Source organism: Terrapene carolina, unplaced genomic scaffold, assembly GCF_002925995.2.
Source record: "Terrapene carolina triunguis isolate 2854851 unplaced genomic scaffold, T_m_triunguis-2.0 Scaffold22, whole genome shotgun sequence".
Classification (NCBI taxonomy): domain Eukaryota; kingdom Metazoa; phylum Chordata; order Testudines; family Emydidae; genus Terrapene; species Terrapene triunguis.
The window spans coordinates 10732311-10759531 of record NW_020664373.1 but is presented as its reverse complement, the minus strand read 5'-3'; the positions used below and the strand labels follow the sequence as shown (position 1 = coordinate 10759531).

General features: G+C 40.4%; 2 protein-coding genes across 4 annotated transcripts in view; one reads left to right on the top strand and one right to left on the bottom strand.

The window, feature by feature from the left end:
- LOC112103826 (synapse-associated protein 1) overlaps positions 1-23948 on the bottom strand; it is a 28596-nt gene extending 4648 nt beyond the window's left edge. The window contains exons 1-6 of the mRNA XM_024195778.3: positions 23741-23948; positions 18362-18480; positions 12709-12775; positions 10313-10386; positions 9841-9980; positions 3891-4036 (exon numbers count right to left, since the gene is read on the bottom strand). Coding sequence (XP_024051546.1) covers positions 3891-4036; positions 9841-9980; positions 10313-10386; positions 12709-12775; positions 18362-18480; positions 23741-23948 — 754 coding nt within the window. The remainder of the gene's footprint in view (positions 1-3890; positions 4037-9840; positions 9981-10312; positions 10387-12708; positions 12776-18361; positions 18481-23740) is intronic.
- A 2231-nt stretch (positions 23949-26179) lies between these two features.
- The window catches only part of LOC112103836 (CTP synthase 2), a 133347-nt gene continuing 132305 nt past the window's right edge, over positions 26180-27221 (top strand). For all 3 annotated transcript variants that reach the window (XM_024195798.2, XM_026648673.1, XM_026648669.1), the window contains exon 1: positions 26180-26327. The gene's annotated coding sequence lies outside the window, so the exon portion shown is untranslated. The remainder of the gene's footprint in view (positions 26328-27221) is intronic.

Sequence of the window (27221 nt, the reverse complement as noted above, 5' to 3'; positions counted from 1 at the left end):
TTTCTACATTGATTCTATTTTTACAATGAAATTTAAGATAAAATTCTGTAAGCAGTTATACCCTTATTATTTCAGACTAAGGAAACTTTGGCTAAATCAAACTGAACCGCCCCCCACCAATAAATAAGTCAACTAAATAGATCAGTATCTGGGTGAGGCTTCCAGGCTTGTGATCTTCCTCACAAAGTCAATTTGAAGGTAAGATCCAAATACTCCCTTTCTGAGAGGATCTTAGCAGTCTGGAATCTAGGCTACGCCAGAACTCCAGGTCAACCTTGGGATTGGGAGGGGAAGAATGTTTTGGATCATAGCCCTTAGTATCTTGCAGTTATTGTCTAACATACCACCACCACAGAGGGAGACACTTGCAGCCCATGAAATGACCTAGTTTCTAAGGGTATGTCCAGACTACCCGCCGCATCGGTGGGTAGCGATCGAGGGATCGGCGGGTAGCGATCGAGCTATCGGGGATCGATATATCGATCCCCGAACGCACTCCCGTCAACTCTGGAACTCCACCAGGGCGAGCGGCGGTAGCGGAGTAGACGGGGGAGCCACGGCTGTTGATCCCGCGCCGTGAGGATGGGAGGTAAGTCGAAATAAGATACGTCGACTTCAGCTATGCTATTCCCGTAGCTGAAGTTGCGTATCTTACATCGACCCCCCTCCCCAGTGTAGACCAGGCCTAAGGTAGGGGGCCCTCATGCCCAGAGGGCAAAGATACCCAACGGTTGTGCTACACAGGGCTCTATTAATTCAGGTAAACAGCTTCTTTGTTATGGGCAAAATTTAATCTGAGAAAATCCTGGGTTCTGTACAAATAAAATATTAAGTAGTTTTGAGCCATAGCAGGTCCTAAGGAGAGAGAGGATAGATGGGGACAAAATGAGAGGCGATGGAGTGATCTCTATAAAAATGAGAGTTGACTTTGTGGAGAAACTTTTACCTGTGAAATATCAGGAAGGGCTATTTACAAGAAAGTGCTACTAGTTCTTCCAGCCTCCTAGTGTGGAAATAGCCTCAGAAAAGGTCAACTTAATTGAAAATCAAAATGGGAAAAGTGGACTCTGTGAAAACTCAAATTTATATTCCAACAAGGTGTGGTCTAGCAGCAATATTCTTAGCCACACTGAGAAATCTGGTGACTAGGATTGGGATCCAACCAGAAAACCCTCTATGGAATACCCAATGTTCTCCAGAGTGATGCCTGACCACTGAAAGGCCATTGAGCAGCCCCTTTATTTAACCTTAGCTAGAAGAACTCCAGCACATGGGAGACAGAGCAGAAGATGGATCTCTCCACTTTGCTGATAGGTAATGGGGTATTCCCCACTCCCCCTCCCACTTGTGGTGATGTTTTGTTTGCAGAAGTCTTTTTAGATTTCAGCAAGTTGCAAAGTGCCCTGTCTCCTATAGCCTTGCGAATTAAGGATTCTCTTTCAAATGCAAGTGTAAAAGCCTAGATCTAGAAAGTGGGCAGAACTCCTGCAACAAAGTAATGAGAAGTTGCAGGGCAAATTTAGGAATGAGGGTTCCTTACAGAACATAATTTTACACTGATACAGAAGATCAAGATTTTAAATCAGCAATTACTATTTCTATTGCACACTTTGAGCCTCCAGTCAAGCGTGTTAAGCACGGTACGAACAAAGATGACGACACAGACACTCCACCAAAGAGCTTATGATCTAAGACACTGTGTAAATTTGTTAAATGTCAGAATTATTTCTTTCATTTCAATTTCCAATTAATTAGCCATAATATTAGCAGTGATCCTCATTTGCTGAAGCTAGCTTTATGAAGCAGCAGGATATAGAAACAAAAATTAAATTAGACTTTTAGTAGTAACAAGAAAAGTGGAATCCAATAACCAGAGCACTCTGTGTATGAGCAATACTATGAAAGAGACTATCTGCAAAGTTTACATTTTGCTGAACCGGGGAAACTTTGTAAAAATCCAAACTTTATGCTATGTACAAGTTTAAAAAGTCAGTAGTAGGATTATAGCAGCATCTACAGTGGTAGGCAATATAAAAACACACAAAACAGAAGACTGTCTCTGCTTCCATAGAGTTCATAATATAATTTAAAACAAAATGTAATAGGTGAATGTAAAGAACAATCAGAAGGAAAAGGAAACAGAGGACAAGGGAAACAGCACTAAGAATGCACATTTATAGAGGCCAGCAAGGTTCATAGCTAGATGTTTGAGACTTCTTAAAAATAAAATAACCTGAAAAAAAAAAATCAACAAAATATATATGGAAGTGTCTACCAAACTATCTTCCCAGCAGTTGGCAGTTTCTCACAGGCATGATGGTAGGAGGATGGTAGGAGGAAGACTTGAAGAGGGATATAAAGGAATACTGTAGATTCACAGAGTAGTTCAAGGGCATATGCCATACATAAAAGGTGGTGTGGAAGAACTCTCAAAGGTTTTTGTGAGAGAAACAGATAAACAGATAATTGAGGTTAGTCTTCTTGGTGAAATGGAGAAGTGATGTGATAAGATGTAAGAGCAGGTAAGCAAGGGGATGCTTACACAAAGGGTATTAAAAGATAAAGACAAGAATCACTTGATGTGGCGGTGATGGAGTTAGTGGAGGGACATGTTCAAAGAGATCAACCAGGAAGATGATCTTAGTAACTGCATTTGAATGGACCTAAAGGGAGTCAAGATGGGAGATGAAGAGGCCCTAAGGTCTGGTCATGGCCTGGATGTATAGGGCTAGATGGAGGGGAGAGTCAGTAATACTACCCAGTTTACAAGCATTATTAACTGGGTAAATCATGATGATGTCAGTAATGGAGAAACAAGGAAGTAGGGAGGAATGTGGTACACAGTTTTGGCCATGCTAAATTTAAGTTGCTGACAAGACATTTAGCGTCATGCAGAGATACAGAACTGGATGGAGTGAGACAGGTCTGTATTGGAGAGGTAGATTTATGAGTCATTGGCAAAGAGAAGATAGTTGAAACCATTTGAGAAGATGAGATCACACTGAGAGTGAGTGTAGATAGACAAGAGGAGGAAGTCAAGGACAGATCTCTGAGGACCACCATGAAAAGTGCACACTGAAGAAGTGGTCACACATCTGAGAGAACAGAGCTGTGAAAGCTAAAGAGGATGAAGTTTCAAGGAGGAAATCATCATAAATGATTTTAAAAAGCAGGTTAAGGAGCATGAGTATGGTGTACGGATCCTGAGAACTGGCCAAGAGGGGATCAGGGACTTTGGTGAGAGCAGATTCAGCAAAGTGAAAAGAGTGGAAAACAGATTAGAGGGGATTCAAGGTTGGAGATGGAGGCGTTGAACTTCAGGCAATGGTTGTAGCTAGTGTACTCAGCGAATTTAGAGGTGAATGGGAGATGATAAGACTAGTTGGAGAGGAAGGTGGGGTCAAGGGTATCTTTTTTAAAGGATGCTTATCATATATAGAAAAATCAGCACCTATATTAAAAGTTTAGCTATGCAACATTCAAAACAGATTTTTTTCCTCAAAAACAAATTTAACAGAAGAGCTAGGTGGAATGTGTAGTAATACCTTAAACTAACTTTTTTTTTTAAACTGAGTACATCTTAATGCTGTATCTATACCTGAATCAACTTCTGCACTCTTTTGATGAAAACAGCCTCTCTTTAATTATACATAGAAAAGAGGGCAATATTTACAGTGAATCAGTAGATCAGATAAACTTAGAGGGTTTGGGGTTTTTTAAGAAGGACCTGTTTTTGAAACAACACTTTTTCAAGAAGCCTCCTATATATGGTACAAGTGAGTTGCAAACTAAAAAACATATAGGTCATCTGATGCATATAAATACTAAGAAGTGTGACAGAGTGGATTGTTCATAGTGAGCTGCTTATTCAAAACAAATACTTTCTGTACCTGTCAGCTGTATATCCTCTTTCCTGCCATTGTTCTCCTCCTTTCCTACCACTTGCTGTTGAGCCGCCAGTGCAGTGAGCTGTGCAGACTGTTTAATTAGGGAAACCCGGTAGAAATAATTTCTCCAAAAGACCTCCTCCTTTACACTAAAGAAAAACATAAATATAAGTTTTTATGACTACATAGCTTTAACAACTACATTTGATTTGTGGAAAGTTTACAGTTAGCCGCAAGCAAGGTAGAAAAAACAGAGGCACAAAGTTAAAGCTACTGTAGTCAAAGCTACAGTCATAGCTTACAGGAGTGAGAGCAGAGTTTTGTTTCCACCTTCTCAAGTGTGAAGTGTAACTTCAGCTTTGAATTCCCTGACACATGGACACACTGTTTAAAAAACCAACCACTACAATGGTCTCCCACTTCTTAAGTTACTGTTACGTATTTACCACTTAACTCCAGTTTAACAGTGTATTTTCTTAGGGAAAAAAAGATTAGCATAATAAACAAGCTGATGTACATTATTATCTTCGAAAGACCATACTACCAACTCCTACTTTTCAGCCAGGCAAAACAAAACCACATGAATCCCACCTCTAGTCTTGGCTTAGCTCCCCTCTCCAAAGTCTCATCCCCTTTGATAAGCTACAACCACTTTGGCCTGGTCTACACTAGGACTTTAATTCGGATTTAGCTGCCTTAATCCGAATTAACCCTTCACCCGTTCACACTACAGAGCCAGTTAATTCGAATTAAAGGGCCCTTTAAATCGATTTCTGTACTCCACCTCGACGAACGGAGTAGAGCCTAAATCGATTTTGTTAATTCGAATTAGGGTTAGTGTGGACGCACACCACCGAATTAATGTGGTTTAAAACCGAATTAAGGTGCTTAGTGTGGCCGCGCACAATCGAATTTATACAACCTGTTTCCCAAATTCGAATTATCTAAATTCGGATTAATCCTGTAGTGTAGACATACCCTAAGTCTGGGCTTGGCTACTAGTGGGACCAGAGCTCTACTAGCTTTGTGGAGAGCAGCAGATCTAGGATAAAAGGAGGACTATTTGCTCCCTCTGTACAGCACTGCTGCCTCATGGGGTTGCACCAACAGACGTGGTATCTTACATTTTTTTCTTGCTTGTTGAATTTATATTACAAAGTTTAAAACTGTTTTCAAGGTATGCTTTAGTTGCAACTAAAGTAGCTGCAACATGCAATATTTTCTGTGCCCTGTGTGCATCAGCTGTGTAAAGCAGTCCTTAACTAAAGGTCCAATCCTACACACATCACTAAAGTCAATGGAATGTCTCATAAAAAAGCACTTACAAGATTGTGCTCCTATGATACTAAATGTCATAGAGTGAGTTGGACGTAACCAATGTTCCCTCTAATTTTTTCTATCCATGAGCGGAATGAATTTTGTTATGTGCACCAATATCAAGGTAATATGCGCATGTGCGCTACCAATAGAAACAAAAAACCTAGATATAAATCACCCTCACATATTATATAATATAGTTTAACCCAACTGTTTTTTTTATTAATGGTAAGGCAGCAATTTAAACAAGGGCCAAAGTCTGGGCTCCTCACTTGAGCAGAAAGCCCATGGGAGTTTTGCTTAACTAACGATGGCAGAATTTGGCCCTGGAAAAGGTGAATACTTTCAAAAAATCTATAATCAGCAGCATATTTAAACCCTGGATTGTCACCTTCAAGTTCAACAAATATAAAAATTCAGTCTACCCGTGGTCTGGCAACATCAAATGTTCAATCTGTCAGTTTGAAAACAAAATATCTGAAGTATAATTGTACAGTGAAGTATTTGTACACAGTATTCTATTAACGTGAAATCTGCAAACAAAATCCAAATCTTTATGTACAAGCTTCATAGCTGAGACATGCTAGAAAAGCCTGCAATCTGAAAATTAGAATCCCTATTAGTCTTCTTTAAAGTGAGTTACACACAGAGAGCATATATACCTCTACCCCGATATAACACGACCCGATATAACATGAATTCGGATATAACACGGTAAAGCAGTGCTCCGGGGGGGGAGGGGGGCGGGGCTGCGCACTCCGGCGGATCAAAGCAAGTTCAATATAACGCGGTTTCACCTATAACGCAGTAAGATTTTTTGGCTCCCAAGGACAGCGTTATATCGGGGTAGAGGTGTATTTGAAAGGAAATTACTCCAGTACTAACAGCAGTTCATACACTGTTAAAGTATTCTCATATTAAAAAAATACATAGTACATTTATATTCAAAAGGAGAAAATTACCTGATTCTAACACAGTGGACTGCGAAACTAGATGGAGCTTACAGAAATGCAGTATTGATTGTTACATTATCTCAGTGGGTTGCTATTTCTACATATTGAACTGATTGTCAACATTTGCCAATTTATTCAGCACTGGCCGGGCAAGGAGATTAGGACTGGGAACCATCACAGTGTAGGAGAACAGGGAGATGGAGGACAGATCTGATGAGGAGCTAGGGTGCCCTGGACAAGCAGCTAAGGGATGTGTGTGTTGGGGGAGTAAGGGGGAGGGAGGGGGCTGAAATAGGATCAGGAGCCTGGGAGCTGGGTGAGAGCTGGGCTGGGCAATAAGACTGGAAACATGGGTGGAGAGACTGGGACTCAGATGCAGAGTATCCAGTGGGAGACTTGCTGGGCAAGACAACCAGGACTGGGATGAAAAGCCTGAGGAGGAGCCTGGAACAAGGAGCTGGGGGTGGAGAAGAGACAGGACTGGAACAAGTTGGAGGGGATGGGACAGAAGGGGTTGAGCTTAGGTGAAACAGACCAAAGGGTCTGTAACCCCTAGAGAACATTCCCTCCTTCATTCCTCCGGGAATGAAATCCAAGATTCTAGAGTCTTGCTGTTCTTCTGCACTTAGCAAATATCTGTGAAACCCACTGGCAAAGTGTCTCATCCCCAGGTAGTGCTGGTCCACGTAGAGGCGGACAACCTACTACTGCTTTTGCTAACTCAAGTAGAAGAGGTCTGTGTGGTAGATCTAAAGGTTCCAACCTGCAGATGAAGCATTGGGATGTCAATATGGTGCCATTTCTATTTTTTCAGTTTGCTTTTATAAAAACTAGGAAATTACACACCATCTCTTAACCCCATGTTAAAAGAACATAAAGGTTACTAAATCAAGCCGTCAAAAATTAGGAAATGCCAGAATTAAAGTGCCTGTGAAACCTTAATTTGCCCCCCCTTGTGCATATAAAGTATGATACATTTTTCAATTACATGATCATATACTACTTTCCCTCACAGGAATCCTGCCTCAGTCAGTGGACAGGATGGATGGTGCTGTGTGGATAATCAGATTTGTGTAGTAAAGACGACTGTTGTCTGTAATACCCCTGCCTCATATATACCAGAAGTTGGAAAGTGTGTAGTGAATGAGGCAGGAACTGCAGGAAGCTAAAGGATGTTCTCACACTTAAGGAAGTTGAATGCTGCCTTGAAGAACTGGATTCTATCCCTGCCTCCATCAAAGAGCTGAGCACTCACAGCTGCAACTTAAGTAAATGGGAGCTGTGCTTTGAACATATTCAGTGCTAAGTAATACTAAGTATTCTGAAAAATCAGATCCTAAATGTCTCAAATTGGGAACCTTGAATTAGTGGATACTTTTGATGTTTATCTCTGTGCCTCTGCGCCTCTGCCCTATTTTACACATGGGGACAAGAGCCACTAACCTCATAGGGGTATTGTGAAAACAAATGAATGAATGTTTGTGAAGCACTCTGATACCATAGTGAAGAGCACCATAGAAAAGTCCATCAGGAAATTAATAATTCTGTCATCAGAGCAGGGTTTGAATAGTGTGCAATAAATAAGGCACAAGACCACACCACTGAGGAGGACAATGAGGAGAAAGCAAAATAATGAATAGCTAGCTGCTCATTAATTGAGCATTGCTCAACCTGTGCACTGAATGATGCAGGGATCCCTGGTGGGGGAAAAGAGATAGTCTTTAATTACATGATCACAAACTATTATAATGTATTTGTACAAGGGGGCTCTTCTCTGCGCTGATTAGGCCTCAGTGGGAGTATTGTGTCCAGTTCTGGGTGCCACATTTCAGGAAAGATGTGGACAAATTGGAGAAAGTCCAGAGAAGAGCAACAAAAATGATTAAAGATCTAGAAAACATGACCTATGAGGGAAGATTGAAAAAATTGGGTTTGTTTAGTCAGGAAAAGAGAAGACTGACATGGGACATAATAACAGTTTTCAAGTACATAAAAAGTTGTTACAAGGAGGAGGGAGAAAAATTGTTCTTCTTGACCATGGAGGATAGGACAAGAAGCAATGGGCTTAAATTTCAGCAAGGGAGGTTTAGGTTGGACATTAGGAAAAACTTCCTGTCAGGATGGTTAACCACTGGAATAAATTGCCTAGGGAGGTAGTAGAATTTCCATCATTAGATATTTTTAAGAGCAGGTTAGACAAACACCAGTCAGGGATGGTCTAAATAATACTTAGTCCTGCCAGGAGTGCAGGGGACTGGACTAGAGGACTTCTCAAGGTCCCTTCTAGTCCTATGATTCTATAAATGTAGGTTACACAGGCAACCTTAATTCTGGCACTTCCTAACTTTGGAGTGCTTGACTTTACAACCTTAATAATGTTATTTTAATATATTTTGTGCATGTGTGTAATTATTAACAATTCAAGCTAAACAAGCACAAGAACAATAACGAAAGTGTCCACAATCTGGAATAACAAATCCTTCTATAAAATGAACTTTCGCTTTTGCTATTTTTATTAAGTCTACAGAACAGTGAAAAGTCATATTCAAAGTAGTAAATTGATTAGAAGTCGTTGTAGAGCCTTAATCTGGTATAACCAGGAAAAATTGGTGCTTAAGTTGAGAGAAATAAGTATTTCACATTCTGCATGGTTCCAAGCAAACGAAGAGTGTAAAACAAAACTGGTTGTTAAAAAACAAAAACAAACAATAAGACAAAACTAAAGACAACACATGGAATGAGAGAGATAATACCAAGAGCTATTCTGAAACAGCAAGGGAATCTTGACCACCTGTATTTTAAAGGGCCTATGCCAAGCTCTCTCACCTCTGTGGAAATAACTCAAAACTTTAAGGAGAGTCAAGAGGCTAAAGCACCTAATAAAATAGGAAAAGAAGAACGACACAAAAGTGAACTTCTAACTATTTGTTTATGACAATCTATAACTCCATGAGTGTTTTTTATTCTCAAACAATTCAAATTTTATACTCAAGTAATAAATAACAGTCTAAGGCAGGGGTCGGCAACCTTTCAGAAGTGGTGTGCCAAGTCTTCATTTATTCACTCTGATTTAAGGTTTCGCGTGCCAGTAATACATTTTAATGTTTTTAGAAGGTCTCTTTTTATAAGTCTATAATATATAACTAAACTGTTGTTGTATGTAAAGTAAATAAGGTTTTTAAAATGTTTAAGAAGCTTCATTTAAAATTAAATTAAAATGCAGAGCCCCCCAGACCGGTGGCCAGGACCCGGGCAATGTGAGTGCCACTGAAAATCAGCTCACGTGCCGCCTTTGGCACGCGTGCCATAGGTTGCCTACCCCTGGTCTAAGATGATAAAATCCAGAGATGGAAATTTAAAGTGGAGGAGTCTCTCTCTTCAATTTAAGCACCTACTACATTAAAGAAATGGCTACAATTAAAAATACATTGGGAAAAATAGGAATATTGTATTGTATTGACTAGATATTTTCTTTAAAAAGTTTTAATACCAGTATTCCTTATTTATGGACCAACTGTGTATAGCTTGTATTTATTAAAAACAACATGTGCAGCAGAGGGAAACAAAAGGAAAAGCTGAGGGAGGTGGAGAGGGAAGATGAATAATTTAGGGAAGTTAAGATTATAAATTAAAAGACAAACTAAGAGTGTGACAGTACACAAATATAATCAGAAATTACATACTGTTTAGGGACGAGATCAAATCTCATCCTATTCAGAAGCTCATCTTCCTGTAGCATTACCATAGCGACGGGGTACATCTGGTCGAAGTCAAAGTTAAACTGAACACCTGCTGGCGGGTCACGCAGAAAGTTTCGCCTGTCCTTTGAAGAAAATACTATAGTTATTAACCGACATCAGAGGAATTATATCACGTTTGACCAGACCATCTCACTCCCTACATATTTCTTTAGCGTCACAGCCATGTAACTTTCTGTTAAAGACAAAAGTGTAAATAGGAGGATACATTTTTCCATCTCTATTTTGGCCCAGAAGTTGCTTCAGGCATGTGACTGGTAACCAAACACCATGCTGTATCTAAATTTTGTATGCATATACACAATGTAGTCTAATTTTTTGATAAGTGATGAAATTACTGAAGGTATATGTTTTAATCAAAACAAAAGACAGCTTTAATAACAAACAAGAAACTTACTGCTGATAAGGCCAAGATTTGTTGTTGAATTGTTTCTTCTTCATTGCTATCTACCCAAGGAGGCACTGCTGCTTCTGTCATTAAAGAGGGGAAAATAATTCATGTTTTATTATATTTAAATACAAAAATATTTATATTAAGACAGAGCAACACACAATGCCAGAAAGACAGTTGAGCCCCGGGGGTCCCTGTGTCACTGTCACCCACCTGAAAAATTAAATGGAAACAGGACATCTTTGAAACAAATTGTTTCAGAACTGTGCTCACTTCGGTACATTAGTTTCATTTCTGTTTTTTTTACAACTGATCTCAAGGTATAGCAGATGAGTTATGGAAATGAGTCTTTGTTTATTAGAGCTGGTCAAAAAAATTAAAAAAAAAATTCAGCAAGAATTATTTGGTCATTTTTCAATCAACATTTTATTACTTCTTCCAAAATGTTCTAGACCAGGACTACTGCAAATAGGTCAAACAATATAGCACTGTGGTGCATAATTGGCTGAACTGTACAACAGTCCTTTTGATAAAGAATGCTTTCTGTCAGTTTCCCATTAGAGATTTATCCTGAAAAAATATATTGTACAACCTATTCTCTGTTGAAAATAATTGATGCACAATTATATGACAATATACATTGTAAAATACATGTTATAAGATTAATTTGACAAAAAGATTTTAGAACAGATTAAAAAAATTATAGTTTAAATAGAAATGGTTATGGTTAACGTTCATAAATACAAATTGTGCTGATAAACTTTAACAATAGCCCACATTTCTGGTTTTGGAATAATACATAAATGATTCAGTTTCCAAATACCCAACCTTCACTTTTTTTTTTTTGCACTAGGGAGATACAAAAAAATTAGATTCACCAAAATAAGAGGGTGTATTTTATAATGCTTAATGCTAATTTACAGATTTACTTTAAAATGTTCAGAGAAGTTCAAAGGGTAGTCCAAAAGTACACCTCTACCCAGATATAACGCTGTCCTCAGGAGTCAAAAAATCTTACCACATTATAGGTGAAACCGTGTTATATCGAACTTGCTTTAATCTGCCGTAGTGTGCAGCCCCGCCCTCCCGGAGCGCTGCTTTACCACGTTATATCCGAATTCATGTTATATCGGGCCGTGTTATATCGGGGTAGAGGTGTAAGTGTAAGTTTGGGGAGGATACACTGTACTACTCATACATACAGTAAAGATTAAATTTCTAGGTGTGAAAATAAATGCATACTTAACTATGGAGTCACTCTGTGCATTCATAGTATCTAATAATATATATTAACAATGGCAAACAGTATGACAAACTTCAGCATGATCCATTTGAAACCATCAACATATTCAAGGTTAAAAAGAGATCTATGTCAAACTGCAATATACTTTTCTATCCAGAAATATTTGATGACCTAAACAATGTAGGGACAAATTCTGCCTGTCTTACTCACAAAGAGTGAGATCACTGGGTCTGCTTATAATAGGCAGCAGGTTTAAAACAAACATAAGGAAGTAATTCACACAATGCACAATCAACCTGTGGAACTTGTTGCCATGTGACATGGTAAAGGCAAAAAGTATAACTATGTTCAAAAAAGAATTACATAAGTTCATGAAGGACTTAGCCAAGATGGTCAGGGATGCAACCCCATGCTCTGGGTGTCCCTAAATCTCTGACTGCCAGAAACTGTGACTGGAGAACAAGGGAGGGCTCACTCGATAACAACACTGTTCTTTTTATTCCCTCTGAAGCATCTGGTACTGACCACTATTAGAAAACAGGATACTGGGCTAGATGGACCATTAGTCTAACCTGATATGGCCATTCTTATCTAATGGTACATAGATGCATGACCCAAGAAGAACCTTAGAGAAAGCAATTTTCCCTGGAACTATAAGTAGAGCACCTCCCACAGAGAAACTAATGACATGCTAGAATGGCACCCACACTTTATGTTATTCATTCCATCTAGTAATATGTTACACTGCTAGTAGAGAGCCCAAGTGTCAGGCAATCAGAATGCCTGCCTCCTCACAAAATATAACAACCTGAGGTTCAAAATAAGTCACAAGAGATCAGTCCCACTGATTTTCAATTATTATAGTTAAATATGTTTGCTGAATTTAGTAGAAAATGCTGGATTAGCTGTATAGTTAACTTGTTTTAGCTAAGTTTCAACTAGTGATCCCTTATCTCGTCCCAAAAATGCACTTACTGAAATCCTGATATACAACTATTGTGCATTATACAGAATTTCCATGAGTCACCTTTTTTGCCACAAAGATTAGGTTTAATATCTACTGAGACTGAGGTGAACTATGTAGCTTTCATCAAAATTTAGTGAAACGTGTTAGTTATCTTTAGTAAAAGACCTACATTTAATAATAAATATTCAATACCTGACTTTTTTGTGTGCTTTTCTTGAACAAATTTCTCTTGTTCCTTCTGAAAGTCTCCGATAATTGTCTATAAGAAAAGGTAATTTCAAGTAAAGAATGAAAGGAAATGGAATACATTACAGAGTTGTCTAATAACATTCAGAGAGTAAGTAATTTGAAACACATTTCAACTTAACATGATACTTTAGTTATACTTGAGACCGTACTCTTTTGCAAGTTAGCTAAGCAAGAAGAGGTCATACTAATTGTTCAGCCCTTTACCCTTTAACTGCACCCAAAACTCAGTTTTCTCTTTAAGATCTGAAACTCATGTGTATAGTCCTCCAAAGTGATATGCATACTTTACCAACTTTGAAAAATAAATTTCATGAAGGTGTCAACAGTGTACTGTGCACATGCAATATGTTATTTTCTTATCCGCTTAAGTACACACAATGCATAGATTCCCTGAATATCTGCATATTTAAATAAAGGTACCTGCTTTAAAAAGTATTACCCATTCAAACACACCCGTATCATATTTTAAAAGAAGAGAGGGGAAATTAAATGCAGGGAATAAAAATATCAAACACAGTGTTGCAGTTAAGATTTTACAAGTCACCAAATTCAAAACGTACGGTTCCCAAATCAACCCCTAGAAATTTGGCAGAGAAACTGTGCTTACCTAATACAGAGTCATACTTCCACTCTCTGTGACATTGAATAATTCCTTGATTACTGAAAATTATTAAATGTCCTGCATTAAATCTGGATAATCAAGAATTTACTGTATTATAAATTAATGTTAAAACTGAAAAAAAAAAAATTGAGAAGATCATAGTAGAGCTAGGAGCATGATTCATGCTCTGTGAAAAGAACCTTACTATGAAAGACTTAAGGATTTCAATCTATTTAGTTTAGTCAAGAGACAGTTAAGAGGCAACTTGATTAGAGTCTAAGTACCAACACAGAGAGAAGATATCCAACCCTAGCGGGCTGTTTAAGTCTACCAGACAAAGGCATAAAAAGCTCCAATGGCAAGAAGCTGAAGTCAGAAAATTCTGAACCATTAATAAGATGCAAATTTTAACACTAAGGTTCTTAACTGATGGAACATATTACCAAGGGATGAGGTAAATTTTCCATCACTTGGAGTCTTTAAATCATGCCTTTCTAAAAGATATATTCTTGGTCATTCACCAATATTTGGGCTTGATGCAGATATCAATGGGAGAAATTCTATGGGCTGTTATACAGATGGATCACAGTGGACCCTTCTGGCCTTAAAATCGATTGGTTTATGAATCTATTAACACCAGTAAATACATAGTACTTCATATGCTCAGTGGGCAAAGTTCTGGATGCTGTGGGAACTATAACTCATTTCCTGGTTTTTCTGTGTAAAATTTCAGCCATAACTGGGAATTAGTGTAATTGATTTAATGTATCCTCACAAGAGAATGGCATATTAGGCCTAAGAAACCAGCTTCTGAAGTCATCTGTGGATAATTTTCTAGAAAAGTTACTACCAATATACCTTGGGGATATTAATAAAGAAACATCAAGTAATCTTTCTGATATGTTTTTTTTTCCTTTTTTTGCAGCATTTACAATTGCAGATGTGTGCCAGAACTACATTAGTTCAGACTCCAACAGTGCACAGGGGCCACTTTCCTACTCTCATGTGTATTCAACTCCTGAGATCAATGGTATCTGAAGACAGAATTTTCCATGTGAGGTTTTTATGGCAAGTTTCACTTTACTAGTAGATTTTGGAAGAAGGCATGACCATTTCTAACTCCAAATAAGATAAAAATTACAGCGCTTTGAATTAAAAAAACAAGTCATACAATGATCCATACAATCTACAAAGTTCTGATTCTCAACTCCCAGTGGCATTTAAAAGGCAGGTTGGATAGCTGCCTTTCCTCTTCCCAGTCAAATAAGTTCAAGGTTACAGTCAGGTCCCCAGCCAGTGACTCAGCTAAATTCCCCAAAAGGCCTCCATCCCTCAAAACACTCCAGCCTTGGGGCCAGAGTGAATCTCGCTGACTGTTTGAGGAGTGAATCAACCTTTAAATTAAGGAAGCAAATAACTTTAGTTGTTTTTATCTTTAAATGTGAATGCAAAGAAGCATAAGGAGCAGGAAGGACCATCATACATAGATGTATGATTTCATTTTTACTGGCAGAGAAGAGGACAGGGAATTTCATCCTTTAGTCATAACATCTTCAAGCAGGGTAAGAAAGAAATCTAAGCTTTTAAAGGGGAGATATTGTTTTTTCAATGCAACTGTTATCAATAAACCCACCATTAATTACACTGCTTCTTGACTCCATCTCCCCCCAAAATGAAGTAATTCACTATTGTATTTCTCTTCATTTGTATTTTTAGAGTTTTTCCTCTTCCTCCATCATTCCTTTATTTCTGTTAGAATCTGTATTTTTACTGAGAGGGTTACACAAGTTTTTTCTGCATTTCTTACTCTCAGTTATCCAGGCCCTATACCATATCACCCCTCCTTGTGGGACAGAGTTGGATGCTGCTCTATTAGTGAATCCAGTGGAGAAGCAAGGCACCAGGCAACAATGCAAGACATTTCCTGCCCACCCAAAATACTACACAGACCAAAGTATGCACTGCTTCAAATCATTCAGAACAGTACCTTCCTCCTTTTGCTAGTCTCTCCATTTTCCAATTTGCCTATATCTTTCCCCTTTCTAACATCTTTCTTCTTTTACTGCCCCACTCCCCCACCCCATACATGCTTGAGCCATTCTTATATATCATGCTTTCCAGATGTTACTTCCAAATACAGTACACATTTTTTTCCTTTTTATTTGAAAAAGTTTTATGACTTTAAGTTCATGAACAGTAAAATATGTCCCAGACAGTTCTCATGACGTACCCAAGGCCAAGCTTAATTGTTGCCTTAGCATGGAGTTCTACAGTCACAGTTAATGTAACTTCCTTCCACATAAGGAACTCAAACTATGGTATCTTCACAAAAGAATGAATCAATATGTCCAGCATCATAGCGACAACATATTTTTCAAAGGACAGACAAACTGTCAGACACAATTAAAATAAAAACATTATTTCACAAAATACTTATGGAAGTAGTGTTGGAAGTTGTGTAAGAACACAATCAAGCTTACATATACAGTACTGTAAGAAATGCTAGAAAATGATAGTATTCTCATTTACACTATAACAGTACATTACACAAATGGAAACGACGGACGCACTGAAATAAACAAGAGATATGAATAGAAGCCTGTACTTCTCATGCCCAAAAGACAAGATATAGCAATAGAAAACATTATAAAATTATCATCATAGAGGGTAATACATAAAGAAAAACTCTAGTTAAAAATTTCAGAGCCCTCGCACACACAGACCAGAGATAATTTAAAAGAAAATCCTAAATCATACAAATGTCAGAAAACAGACATAGATATTCTTGCCACCTGGGGTTTATGATCACAGTCAAGGCTTGAAAAAAAATATAACAGATTATGGCGTTTATTTTCCTATGCTGTAATCAGTGTCTATTTTCTTTGTTTCCTTGCATTATTTTCTCCACCCTCTTCTATAGTTCCTGTCCCTTTGTTACTCTGTTGCTACGGAGAGTTCTCCACATACACCCACCTATATGCAACCATTCACAAAACTCAATCTCACTGTTTTTCCCAGGATTTGAAAAGTTTACCAGATGAATAATATTATAGGTTAGGCTGGTACCATAGCCTATTATTAAGGATGCCCGACACTGTTTTCAGTTGCTTATAATGTGCCAAAATGTAGTTGTTCAGACTGTAGTTTCCATGATGGGTATCTATCCCAGATTAAATTTTTTTTGGAAAATTTCAACCAATATGGTCCAGCCATTTCCAACAATGAAGCTAAGGAAAAATACATTGTTGTGCCCTTGTTAAAAAATTCTGACAACCTTTTCTTTTCATCGGGTGACTGTTGTGTCAGGGATGTACCTTTTGCCATCCACGCGAAGAGCTGCTCAAATGTGGACAATTTATAAACCTCTAAAAAATCTTAGTTTGCACATGCTCAAAAGAGATTCAGATTATAGCATCTTAATTCCCCAAAGATTCCATCTGCACTGAGCTGGACTTTTCCTGAAATTGCAGCTCTGAGTTGCTAAGGACCATGCCAGGTCCAGGCACCTGAACTGAGAGCAAGAAGTCTGTTTTTTGTGTGCTCTCAATGATACCCCTGCCCACACACACTGGGCCCAGATAGCGTAGAGGGGAAGCAGCCAAATTCAAATGCAGAGAGGACAGGAGCCAGACATGCAGGGAAGGCAAAGGGAATAGATTGGGACAAGTAGTCTGAGGAAGCAGAGGGAAGACAGAAACTGAGACTGGGGGCAGTTGAAAGGAAGGATGAGGGGAGACAGCTCTGATGCAAGTGGGGAACTAGAATTGGCTGGACAAAGACAAGGAGCTGGAACATAGATTGGATGAGAAGTCTGGGGAGGGAGATTGGAACTGGGAGACAACTAGAGGGCGGGTTAGGGGAGAAAGATTGGATGATGAGCTGGTAGGGGGTGGGAACTGGTTGGGCTAGGATCCTGGAGACAAGGAGCCAGGAGGATGTGGGGGTGAGGCTAGGATTTGTTGGGCAAGAAGACTGGAATGAAAAGCCTGAGGAGTGGAGACTGGGACTGGCTATGTGAGGAGAGTGGGATAGGGATGAAAAGCCAAGGGTGGAGAAAAGACAGGACTGGGACACAGACAGAAGGGAGGTGATGGGACAGTAGGGGTCAGGGTTGGGGGAATGGGCAGAAGAGTCTGTGCCTCCTGAACCTGGAACAGAACCCAAGATTTGAGTCTCACCATTCCCTCTGGAGTCAGCAAATATCTACAAAACCCACTAGAAAAGTGTCCCATCCCATCTCCCTGTAATGCACAGAGGGCAACACCTACTATTGCTATCAGTTACTCTGTTAGCTCAAATGGAAGAGGTCTATGCGGTGGATCTAGAGGTTCCAACCCTGCTGGTGAACCACGTAAATGGCAATATGATGCCACAGGATGGAATGTGTTTTTCAGTTTGCTTTTTTAAAATAAAAATAAACTAGTTATATTAAAAGAATATTAAGGTTGCAAAGTCCAGCACTCAAGAGTTAAGAAATGTCAGAATTAAGGTTGCTTGTGTGCAGTAAATAAGGCCTAGGGCCACACACTGAACAATGAGGAGAAAACAAAAGATTGAGTACCTGCTTATTAAGTGAGAATCGCCCAATAATGTAACAGTTTTTTGTAATATTTATATAAATTAACCAGGCATGTTTATATTGTAATGCTTTGATTGTTTTAATGTTTTTATTATGTATTAACTATCTTGCAGTTAAGATTGCTATAGTGATTACATTTTTGTGTGAGAGATTTTCATTAATAGTTTTCCTTGAAATGCCCATTCTGTATAAACACTTCAGTCAGATAAAACAAACTTTGTTCAACTATTTATTCAAGAAATATGTGAAATCAGCCCTAAAAATCTGCAATTTTAAAAACCAGTTTTGGGGGTTTGTTTAAGGCAGACCATTTTGCAGGCCCAGACACTCTATACAGATGCTGATGAATAGCATTTGAAGCAAAGCAGATACTGGAGTACATTACAGATCAGTTTCACATAATGAAGAAAAAATACCTTATCAATGATGGTATCAATTTTCCCTTCTTCTACAGACTTCTTTATATTTTGTGCTGTTTCAGCAACCGATTCAGATATCTTTTTTGTAGCAGCAGTCGCAAAATTGAAGAGATAATCTTTCACAAATGAAAAGAGATTAGAGTTGTAAATATTTTGTTATATCAAATTCTTTAGTTATATTTTCTTTTCTCATTGTACATTTTTAGACACCTAATCTGAAAGTCATGTTTATAACAAAAGTTCTAAAACAGAATTGCTTAAACTGGCTTCTTAGTACTCTAGAAGGCCTCTTTGCAGGTGAACTACCGGGTATATATTTCTATCCTTTTTTAAATTCTTGTTCCTTACGGATGGAACTGTATGTTTGGCCAAAAAATTTTTTTTTTTTTAAATAAACTGATAAGCTATTACACATCTGAAGCTCCTTTTCATGTAATGAGACAGTCATCAGGTTCTTTGGGTCTCTAGACACTAGCACAATTTAAATAATATTCAGACAAACTAAGAAGAAGCCACTAGCCTTTAAATGTGTGACAAACAACAACTTAATATCGAGGTGGGTACCTTGAAATGACGTGGGATTAGTTTCTTTTTCAGATACTATGCTTATAGTACCATGTAAATATCTAGAGAGACAGATTTAGTAGGTGTAAAGTTTTCTATAATCTTACTTGTGATTCAGTATATCTGATGCCAATAAATTGGTACAATTAACACTATGATAATAGTAGGATTTTATGCAGAAGTAATTATAAATCTAAATTAAGTGGTGAATATCAAAAGAGGAATAATTGAGAATATGATTTAGAATCTAAGGGACATCAGAAGAGAGGAGTGAAACATTTTAATCATTCCAGGAAGGTCAAGCTGAAACTTTAAAAACTGTTGACTTTCAGAAACAACTGGCACTTCAGGTATTGCCACTCTTTCTGCCAAAAAGAATACCTAAGCTTTCTTTCCTTTCTAGAACTTCAGGTCTACAAGACAATCTGAATATCATGACTATTAACTTAATACTTTTTAAAAAAGCTACAACTTTTATCCTCACTATCATATACAAAACAGTGGGCTGTTTTGTTTACCCTGACACAAAAGGTTAAGAAGAACAGGAAGAGTGAGCTGGAATCTGAACCAGATGATATTGACTAACCAAGATGTTTGGCTCCACCACACATAAATTGCTAAAAAGTTTTTAAGAATACTGTGAAACAGATCCTTGCCCTTTTTTGCTGGTGAAAACCACCAAAGACTGATGTCTGCTACTAATGGACATCATCAACTCCTTCTGAGAAATGACATTGCTAACTTTCCTGAAATATTCAATAGTCCATCCAATCTTCAAAAAACCATACTCAATGAAGATGACCTCTCCAAACACTTTCCTATTTCTAACCTCCATTCTAAGAAAAGCCACAGAGAAAGCAGTGACAACAAAGCTCTAGCACATGTTATCTGTTACCGGGTGCCTTACAATTAGGATTCAAACTGTGTGTGTATAGGAACTAAATAGGACTTTCCTCATGACAATGGATGTAAAAATAAACTCATGTGACAGTTGTTAGTCATATCATTCATGCATCCCAGGAAGGATGCTTATATACCAGGCTATCAATGCAATATAAGAGCCTAATTAGATAGGACACACACGATTGCTATTTAACATTATGTCATAACTTGTGGAGGGGTTCAGTAATCTATCAAAATGTACTACTGATCCACTTACATAAGTAGACATGCTTGGAGTAGACAGCATAGCATTACAATGACTCCATTTATTCCTCCAACAGAACCCAGAGAGGGCTAATGTGCAAATATATTTTTTCCCCAAAACCTTCACCTGTTGAATGGATCTCTGTTGTTCTGTTTAACATCTACATTAGACAGCTCAGAGAGGTAATGTGACACTAGAGTTCACTAGTAACAATATACTGACAACATGCAGCAGTACATCTCATAAGGACATAAGAATGGCCATACTGGATCAGACCAGTGGTCCATCTAGCCTAGTATCCTGTCTTCCAACAGTGGCAGGTGCCAGATGCTTCACAAGGAGTGAACAGAACGGGGCAATTTATCGAGTGATCCACACCCTGCTATCCAGTCCCAACATCTAGCAGTCTCCTTTGCCACAGACAACCAACATTAAACAGGTGTCAATGCCCAGTAATAATCAACTAAAATTCATTTTGGCCAAGACAGAAGTAATGCTAGTCAGAATTTATACACCAGAATTAGCTGGCTCACTGTCCTCCCCTTTCCATCAAAGACACCTACCCCTCCAACTGTCAAAGTAGTACAAAGCCTCAGGTTTTTGATAATAGCCGAGAAGGCCACACAGAATCAGTGATGAAAAATGTCTTTTATTGCACTTTCAGATTACTGCACAACCTTGCTCCCAATGATCTGGTCACTCAATTATTATATTAACTAAATCTGGGTCTGAAGATGGCAGCAGTAGAGAGGCTACAGCTCTTTTAGAAAATGTAATAATCAATTTCTGCAATAGGACAGGACATCACAAGAACATCAGCCCATATTTGTCCTTCCACTGGCTACCAATTTTCTTCCATTGAAAATTCAAAGACTTAGTCTTGATATTCAAAGCCATTTATGCTTTAGGACTCAGCTACACCAGAACAACCAATCAAGACAGCTACACTACTCTAGCACAATGCAGTTCACAAAGCCCACAGCAAAACATATGAAATCTAGGAACAAATCATTCTTGTTAAATGGGGGATGGCTGTAGAAATGGGTTCTAAAGGAGATCAGACTAATTCCAAATTTTCAGAGGACACTGTAAACCCTGCTCTTTGACAATGCTTCCCCACCACAACCAAATTAATGGGGAATAGAGCCTTCTGTGTTTTATCCAGTCAAAGTGGTACAGGAAAGCAAACCTCTCAAATTTTATCTGTTAATAGCCTTACTTATTCAGAGGACATGTCAATAAAATAAAATGTCATAGTTTGGTGTACTACACAAAACTTTTCATGCAAACATTTTATTGCACTTTACAAACTACACTATATTATTTTCTATGCACACATCACTTCTCCCACCAACTGAGGTGAATATAACAGGTGTTTAAAGGAACATTATCAATCTAGCCACACCTCTGTTTGATGAAAACAGCTTACTTATTATTTGTAACAAAGTTCACTATAACTGAAAGATGAGAGAGAATACTTTTAAAAAAATATTTTCAGTTTATTTTTACTTCAGAGAGCAGATTATATAGTCAGTCTCTCATAGCAACAGTGGAAATAACCACATTTAAAAAGTAGGGAAATGTGCCACTGGAACTTTGGGGTAAGGTTCGTATCCAAAACTATTAAAAAAAAAAAAAGTTGTGCCATGATTTCAAATTTGGTGGTGTCCCTTGAACAGTGCACAGTGACATCACAGAATTGTTAACACCACCTCGCTCATATACATTCTATTGTCACTGTTTTTATAACTAAATTATTGACATCAGAAACACTGAAAGTTGGACTTGAGACTATAGAATGACACCTCATTTTCAGCTTCTAACTTTATTTGCATGGCTGTCTCTTGAAAATCCTGGTTAGGGTGAAAGAGATACAGGAGAGGTCCAAATTTGTTAAATGCAGAATACATGTCAACTGGGTACATATCATAAACCTATGCCACAATTATATCACATAATGTAATTCATACATGATTTGCAAAGCCTAGGCAAGTGAAAGAGATGATTGGAGTCTCTCAAGAGGTAAATCCTGAGGATTGAAGAGCCTTAGGCCCGGTCTTCACTTGGGCGGGTGGGGATGGGGGAGATGTTTTATATTAAGTCAGCTAACATGACTTGAAACACCACTTAGCAGCTAGCATAGACAATGTGGCACCTTTAAAATTGTTTGCTGGTGATATTGTAAACCATGCTCCTTCCTTTAAACAATATCAAACAGTGTTTACACTAGATGTTATGGGGTCTTGACTAGGAAAAAATATGTTTTTTCACCGGAGTTAACTCAAACAAGCCACTTTAACTCAACCGAAACCCCACTTAATGCCAATGTAGACACAGTTTAACAGCTTTAGCAGATTTTAGCAGGTCAAGTTATGGGTCCCATTTATGCTATAACTTGACCTGCTAAAATCAAGTTAAAGGTATTAAATTGGACCTACTTGGTGTTGAGTGGTTTTCAACAACTACATTACCTGGATTTTTAAAAAGGCACCTTTTCCTATAATCTAACTAGAGCCTAAGGGATAACATGATTTTTAAGAAGCACCTTTTTGCCAGGCCTACACCCAGGTACTGTACTATTTCAGTCAAGGCAGTAGGGTTTTTTTAACTGAATTAGTCATACTGGTAAAACCCTCCTTTACTTAGGGCTTGGCTACACTTACGCGGTAGTTCGGCGGCTGGCAATCGAACGTCCGGGTTCGATTTATCGCGTCTTGTCTGGACGCGATAAATCGAACCCAGAAGTGCTCGCCGTCGACTCCGGTAATCCTGCTCGGCGAGAGCAGTACGCGGAGTCGACGGGGGAGCCTGCCTGCCGCATCTGGACCGCGGTAAGTTTGAACTAAGGTACGTCGACTTCAGCTACGTTATTCACGTAGCTGAAGTTGCATACCTTAGTTCGAATTGGGGGGTTAGTGTAGACCAGGCCTCATACTAGTAAAAAGGTGACTTACTGCTATAGCTTACTCTGCTTTCCTTATGGTAATAAGTTAGCCAAGTATAAGAGACCTTTATATCTGTATTACTGCATCAACACTTAGAGGGGGTTATTGCACTTTAACTAAAGTGAGACAATTTTTGTGTGCAGATAAAACTCTAAGATACCCCCATCAGCTGACTGTTATTAAGATATTTCTATTACCACAACCCCTGCAGGAAGTTCTCCCACCCCCAGAGTGTTATAATATGGTGTAAAGAGCATCTATATTGTTTTCCCCAAGCACCTTTTTAGAGCTTTAACCTGTCCTGTGAAGCTCTGGGTGAGACTCAGGGAATGTGTCAAGGCAGGAGAGCAAGTCCCATGGTGATGAGCAATCAACTGTGTGCAGGGGTGGGGTGGGGATAGGGGGAGTGAGTGAGTGGGCAGAGGCAGGTGTTCGGGTTGCAGGGCCAGATCGACGTGGGGGAAAGGGATCAGCATCTGTGGGGAGGGTAGCTGTCAGGGCTGGTCAGTATGTGCGTGTGGGGGGGAAGAGAACAGGGATAAGGGGGCTTGTCAGTGTGCGGGGGATGTAGTCGGGGGTGTCAGTGTGGGGGTGGGTGGGATCTGTGGGGGGACGGGAATGGTGCGTGTGTGGGAGTGCCGGGCCGGGGGGGGGGGGTAAATGGGGACGAGAGGTCTGTTGGCTGGGGGCTGCCGGGCCGTGCGCGGGCAGGACACTCACTGCCGAGTCCTTTGGCCTGGCTGAGGAGTGGATCCGTATCCACCTGCTCCTGGCTCCGCACGGCCGGGTCCCCGCCCGCCGCCTCCTCCTCCCCTTCGGCGCCCCCGGCTTCGCTCCGCTCCCCGGGGCTGCTGCTCCCCTCGGGCGGCGGCTTCTGCTCCTCGCCCGCCCGCTCCAGCCCGAACCAGCTGCCCAGCCCCCGCAGCATCCCGCAGGAAGCGGCCTCGGCCGCTCGCGGTGCCGGACTCCAGCGATTACCAGCCCCCGCAGCCGCTCCCAACGGCTCTAACGGAAACGCCCACAGAATGAGAGCGACACAACACTGTATCCGGAAACTGGGGTCTACCCCATCCGTTCCGGGTTACGTCACTTCCGTAGGTCACAGGGCAGAGACGCTCTGTATTTCCTTCTCTCTATTCCTCCCATGGGGAGGGGGAAGGAAGAGGCAGGTGAGGGGGGGAGCGGTTGGCTGGGGGAACGGGAGGGGGGGGGGGCTAGGGATAGGGAAGCAAAGGAAAGGGGGCAGTCAGTGGGGTACAAGAGAGGGGGGGATTTGGGTGCAGGAGCTTCCTGCTCTCCCGCAAGTTCTCCCACGTGGGGATTGTTCATTGAAGTCAATGGCAAGTGCATGTGCAAAAAGATTGCAGGCTCGCTGTTCCTGGAAGGCAAGGAGGGAGAGGGGTGATCCACTATGTTCTCCCACCACTGCCGAAAAACCACGGTTTGGGGGTTTGTTTAGTTTGTACATACACATGCTATTTTGTAAATAAATACATTTCCCCTGCAGCACTTTTGTCACCTCAACCCACTGATCTTATACATGCAAACTTAGGCCCTGATCATGCATGCATGTACTTAATTTTAAGTACAGATGAATAGTCACATGAAGTCATATAGGACTTCCCATGTGTGTAAAATTCAGCATGTGGATAATCGGGACCATACATTGCAAGCTGCTTTGGGCAGGGTGCTGTCATTTGTGTTTGTCCATAAAGTACTATGGCTCTGTAAAAATAACAACGTTAAACCTGACAATGCTTTTTTAAGATTATGTCTTCAAGTTTTGGTGGCTTTCTCCGTATGGACATATTATAATGGAAGACCAACAAATTCCATAGCGTATGTATCAAGGAGTGAAGCTACACAACTGGCAATCACGTGGGTGCCAAAAGCTTCAGTGATGCAATAAGATTGCTGGTGATGGCCATAAACTGAATATACAGCCTAAGCACATAGCCAGACATGATCCAGGTGGCCCTGAATCTGCAAGAAGGCCGGATCCCTTTAGGATTTGCCATGATGATGGTGTCTCCACATACCGGTAGTGATCAAGTGGAGTTAGGAAAGGTGAAATAGCATGAGACCCTTTTGAGAATTAAGAGGTAAGCATAGAGGGAAGAGACACTGACAGAATCAGATCAGTGCATGATGCAGGAGAATGTTTAAAATGAATCAAAAGGATCTGTTATATATAAAATTACATTAACAAAAATAAAACTAACTTCTGAACAATCAACAAAGCTGGAGATAGATTTATCATGCTCTGTCTTTTAAAGCTCAATTCTGTATTGTGTTTGGAGCAGCCATTTACATCAATATGAGTTCTGTGTTCACAGTGGCTGCAAAATCAGCCTTGAAAGAAGACGAGCTGTAGAAAAAGTTTGCTTTTCCTTTCAATAGTGAAATAAAGTATCTTCTTATCTGATTTCCATGTTGCTGTTGTAAGTCTCCATAATTTTGAAATTACTTATAAATCTTGGGTCAGTAGCTTGCACCAGAATATGTGAAGGCAGCATTTGACCAAACATTTTATTTCCTATTTTCCAGTCCCTCAAATCAGGAACAGTTGCACCAGGTCTCTGATAACTCATCTTCTTAATCACTTTGCACCCTTATATTTAAATTTCATTCCTTTTCAGAGTGAGATTCCAATCAGTTAAATCAATAGGACTCTGCACAGCTGTAAGGGTTCAACTATGTGAATTTAACTGCATGATCAGGACCTAAATCCCAATGCAGGGAGATGGACTGTGTGTGCTAACATCATTTACATCCATTGTCTGCATCACTCACATTCTTCAGCAGAAATTCCCAGGGGATTGGAAAATCAAGGAAAAATCAGCTCTATTAGTAATTTAAATATCGTGGAGACTTGAAAGCAGTAGCAGTAGTATGGTGAGAACAGTGGGCTATTCCGAGCTACACACGGGAGATTTTCAAGGTCGATATTAAAAAAATACATAGCTAGCAGTCTCGTCGCAAAATGCTCGTGCCAAAAAGTGTCCCAGGCTGGGGCAGGCAGCTCAAGTAAAAATGCATGAGCAAAAGCGCCGGCGGGGCAGAGCAGGTAAGTTTGTGTGGAGGACACGGTTTGCAAGGGGCATTATTCACCCACGAACCTCAGGCCTCTCTGGCTGCCTGGCCCGGGTCCCCCTCCCACCTACGGGCCGCGGCTCGGCGCTGGCTGCAGCGCGGGCTCCCTCAGGCGGCCGCCCGGAGACTCCCTCTGCCTCCCGCCTGCGGCACCTGGGCCCGGGGAGGAGGAACCTGCAACCGCCTCCGCCGCTGAGACGCAACCCGCGCCCAGGTAACTGCCGCCTGCCTGGCCTCTGCGGCCTCCCGCGCTGCGCCCTCCTGCCCGGGGCGAGGGGGAGCGGCCGCGGCAAAGGCTCCCCTCTGTCCCCGGGCCGGGCAGGTTCCCCCGGGGGCGGCGCTGCTTTCAGGCGCCCCGGTGACGACAGCAGCAGCGGGTTTGAGCTCCTCTCCCCCCGCTGCCAGGGCCGTGGGGGCCCATAATCCCGCTCGGGGCGCCCCTGAAGCCCCGGACTGCGCTGGGGTTACAGGAAGGGGGGTTTAGCTCCTGCCCCCTTCACCCAGGCAGCACGACCGTGTTGCTTGCACGTGTGGGTAGTCACTGCCCACCTCTCCTGTAAAAACATGGGAGCCACACCAGCTTTGCCCGAGACCGGGTGACAGCACACAGGGGCAAACACTTCACCGTTTCCTCCCCCGTGCATGTTAGGACACTAGGAAAATGACCCACTGCTGAAGCAGTTTAACTGGTAGCCTGGCTGGAGGAGGAAGCTGATTCACTCGCATGATAGAGATAATGTTCTGCTGTGATAGGGTTGAAAACGATTTGAGTCCATATACATGAGCAGGTGAATTCTTTTCAGCATTAATTGAAGCCAGGCAAGGTGTTGCTGTCAGCTATTGTCAGCAACATGTATTTCCCCAGAGTAGATGAGGCCTATGGGTCCTCTGTTCCTCCTTGCACTCTTCCTAATATTTTTTTAATATTTAGACATCTTTAAGTTGTACACTAGAGCCTCTTTCTGTCCAATGATTGGGTATATTCCAATAATTGTAGAAATTATTTCTGTTAATGGATTTCATCCTCATAGATTAGTTTTAGCAAATTTATCAACAAAAATTGGAGGCTTGTAGCTTTCCTGTGCAGGGATCATTAATACCTCCTGAT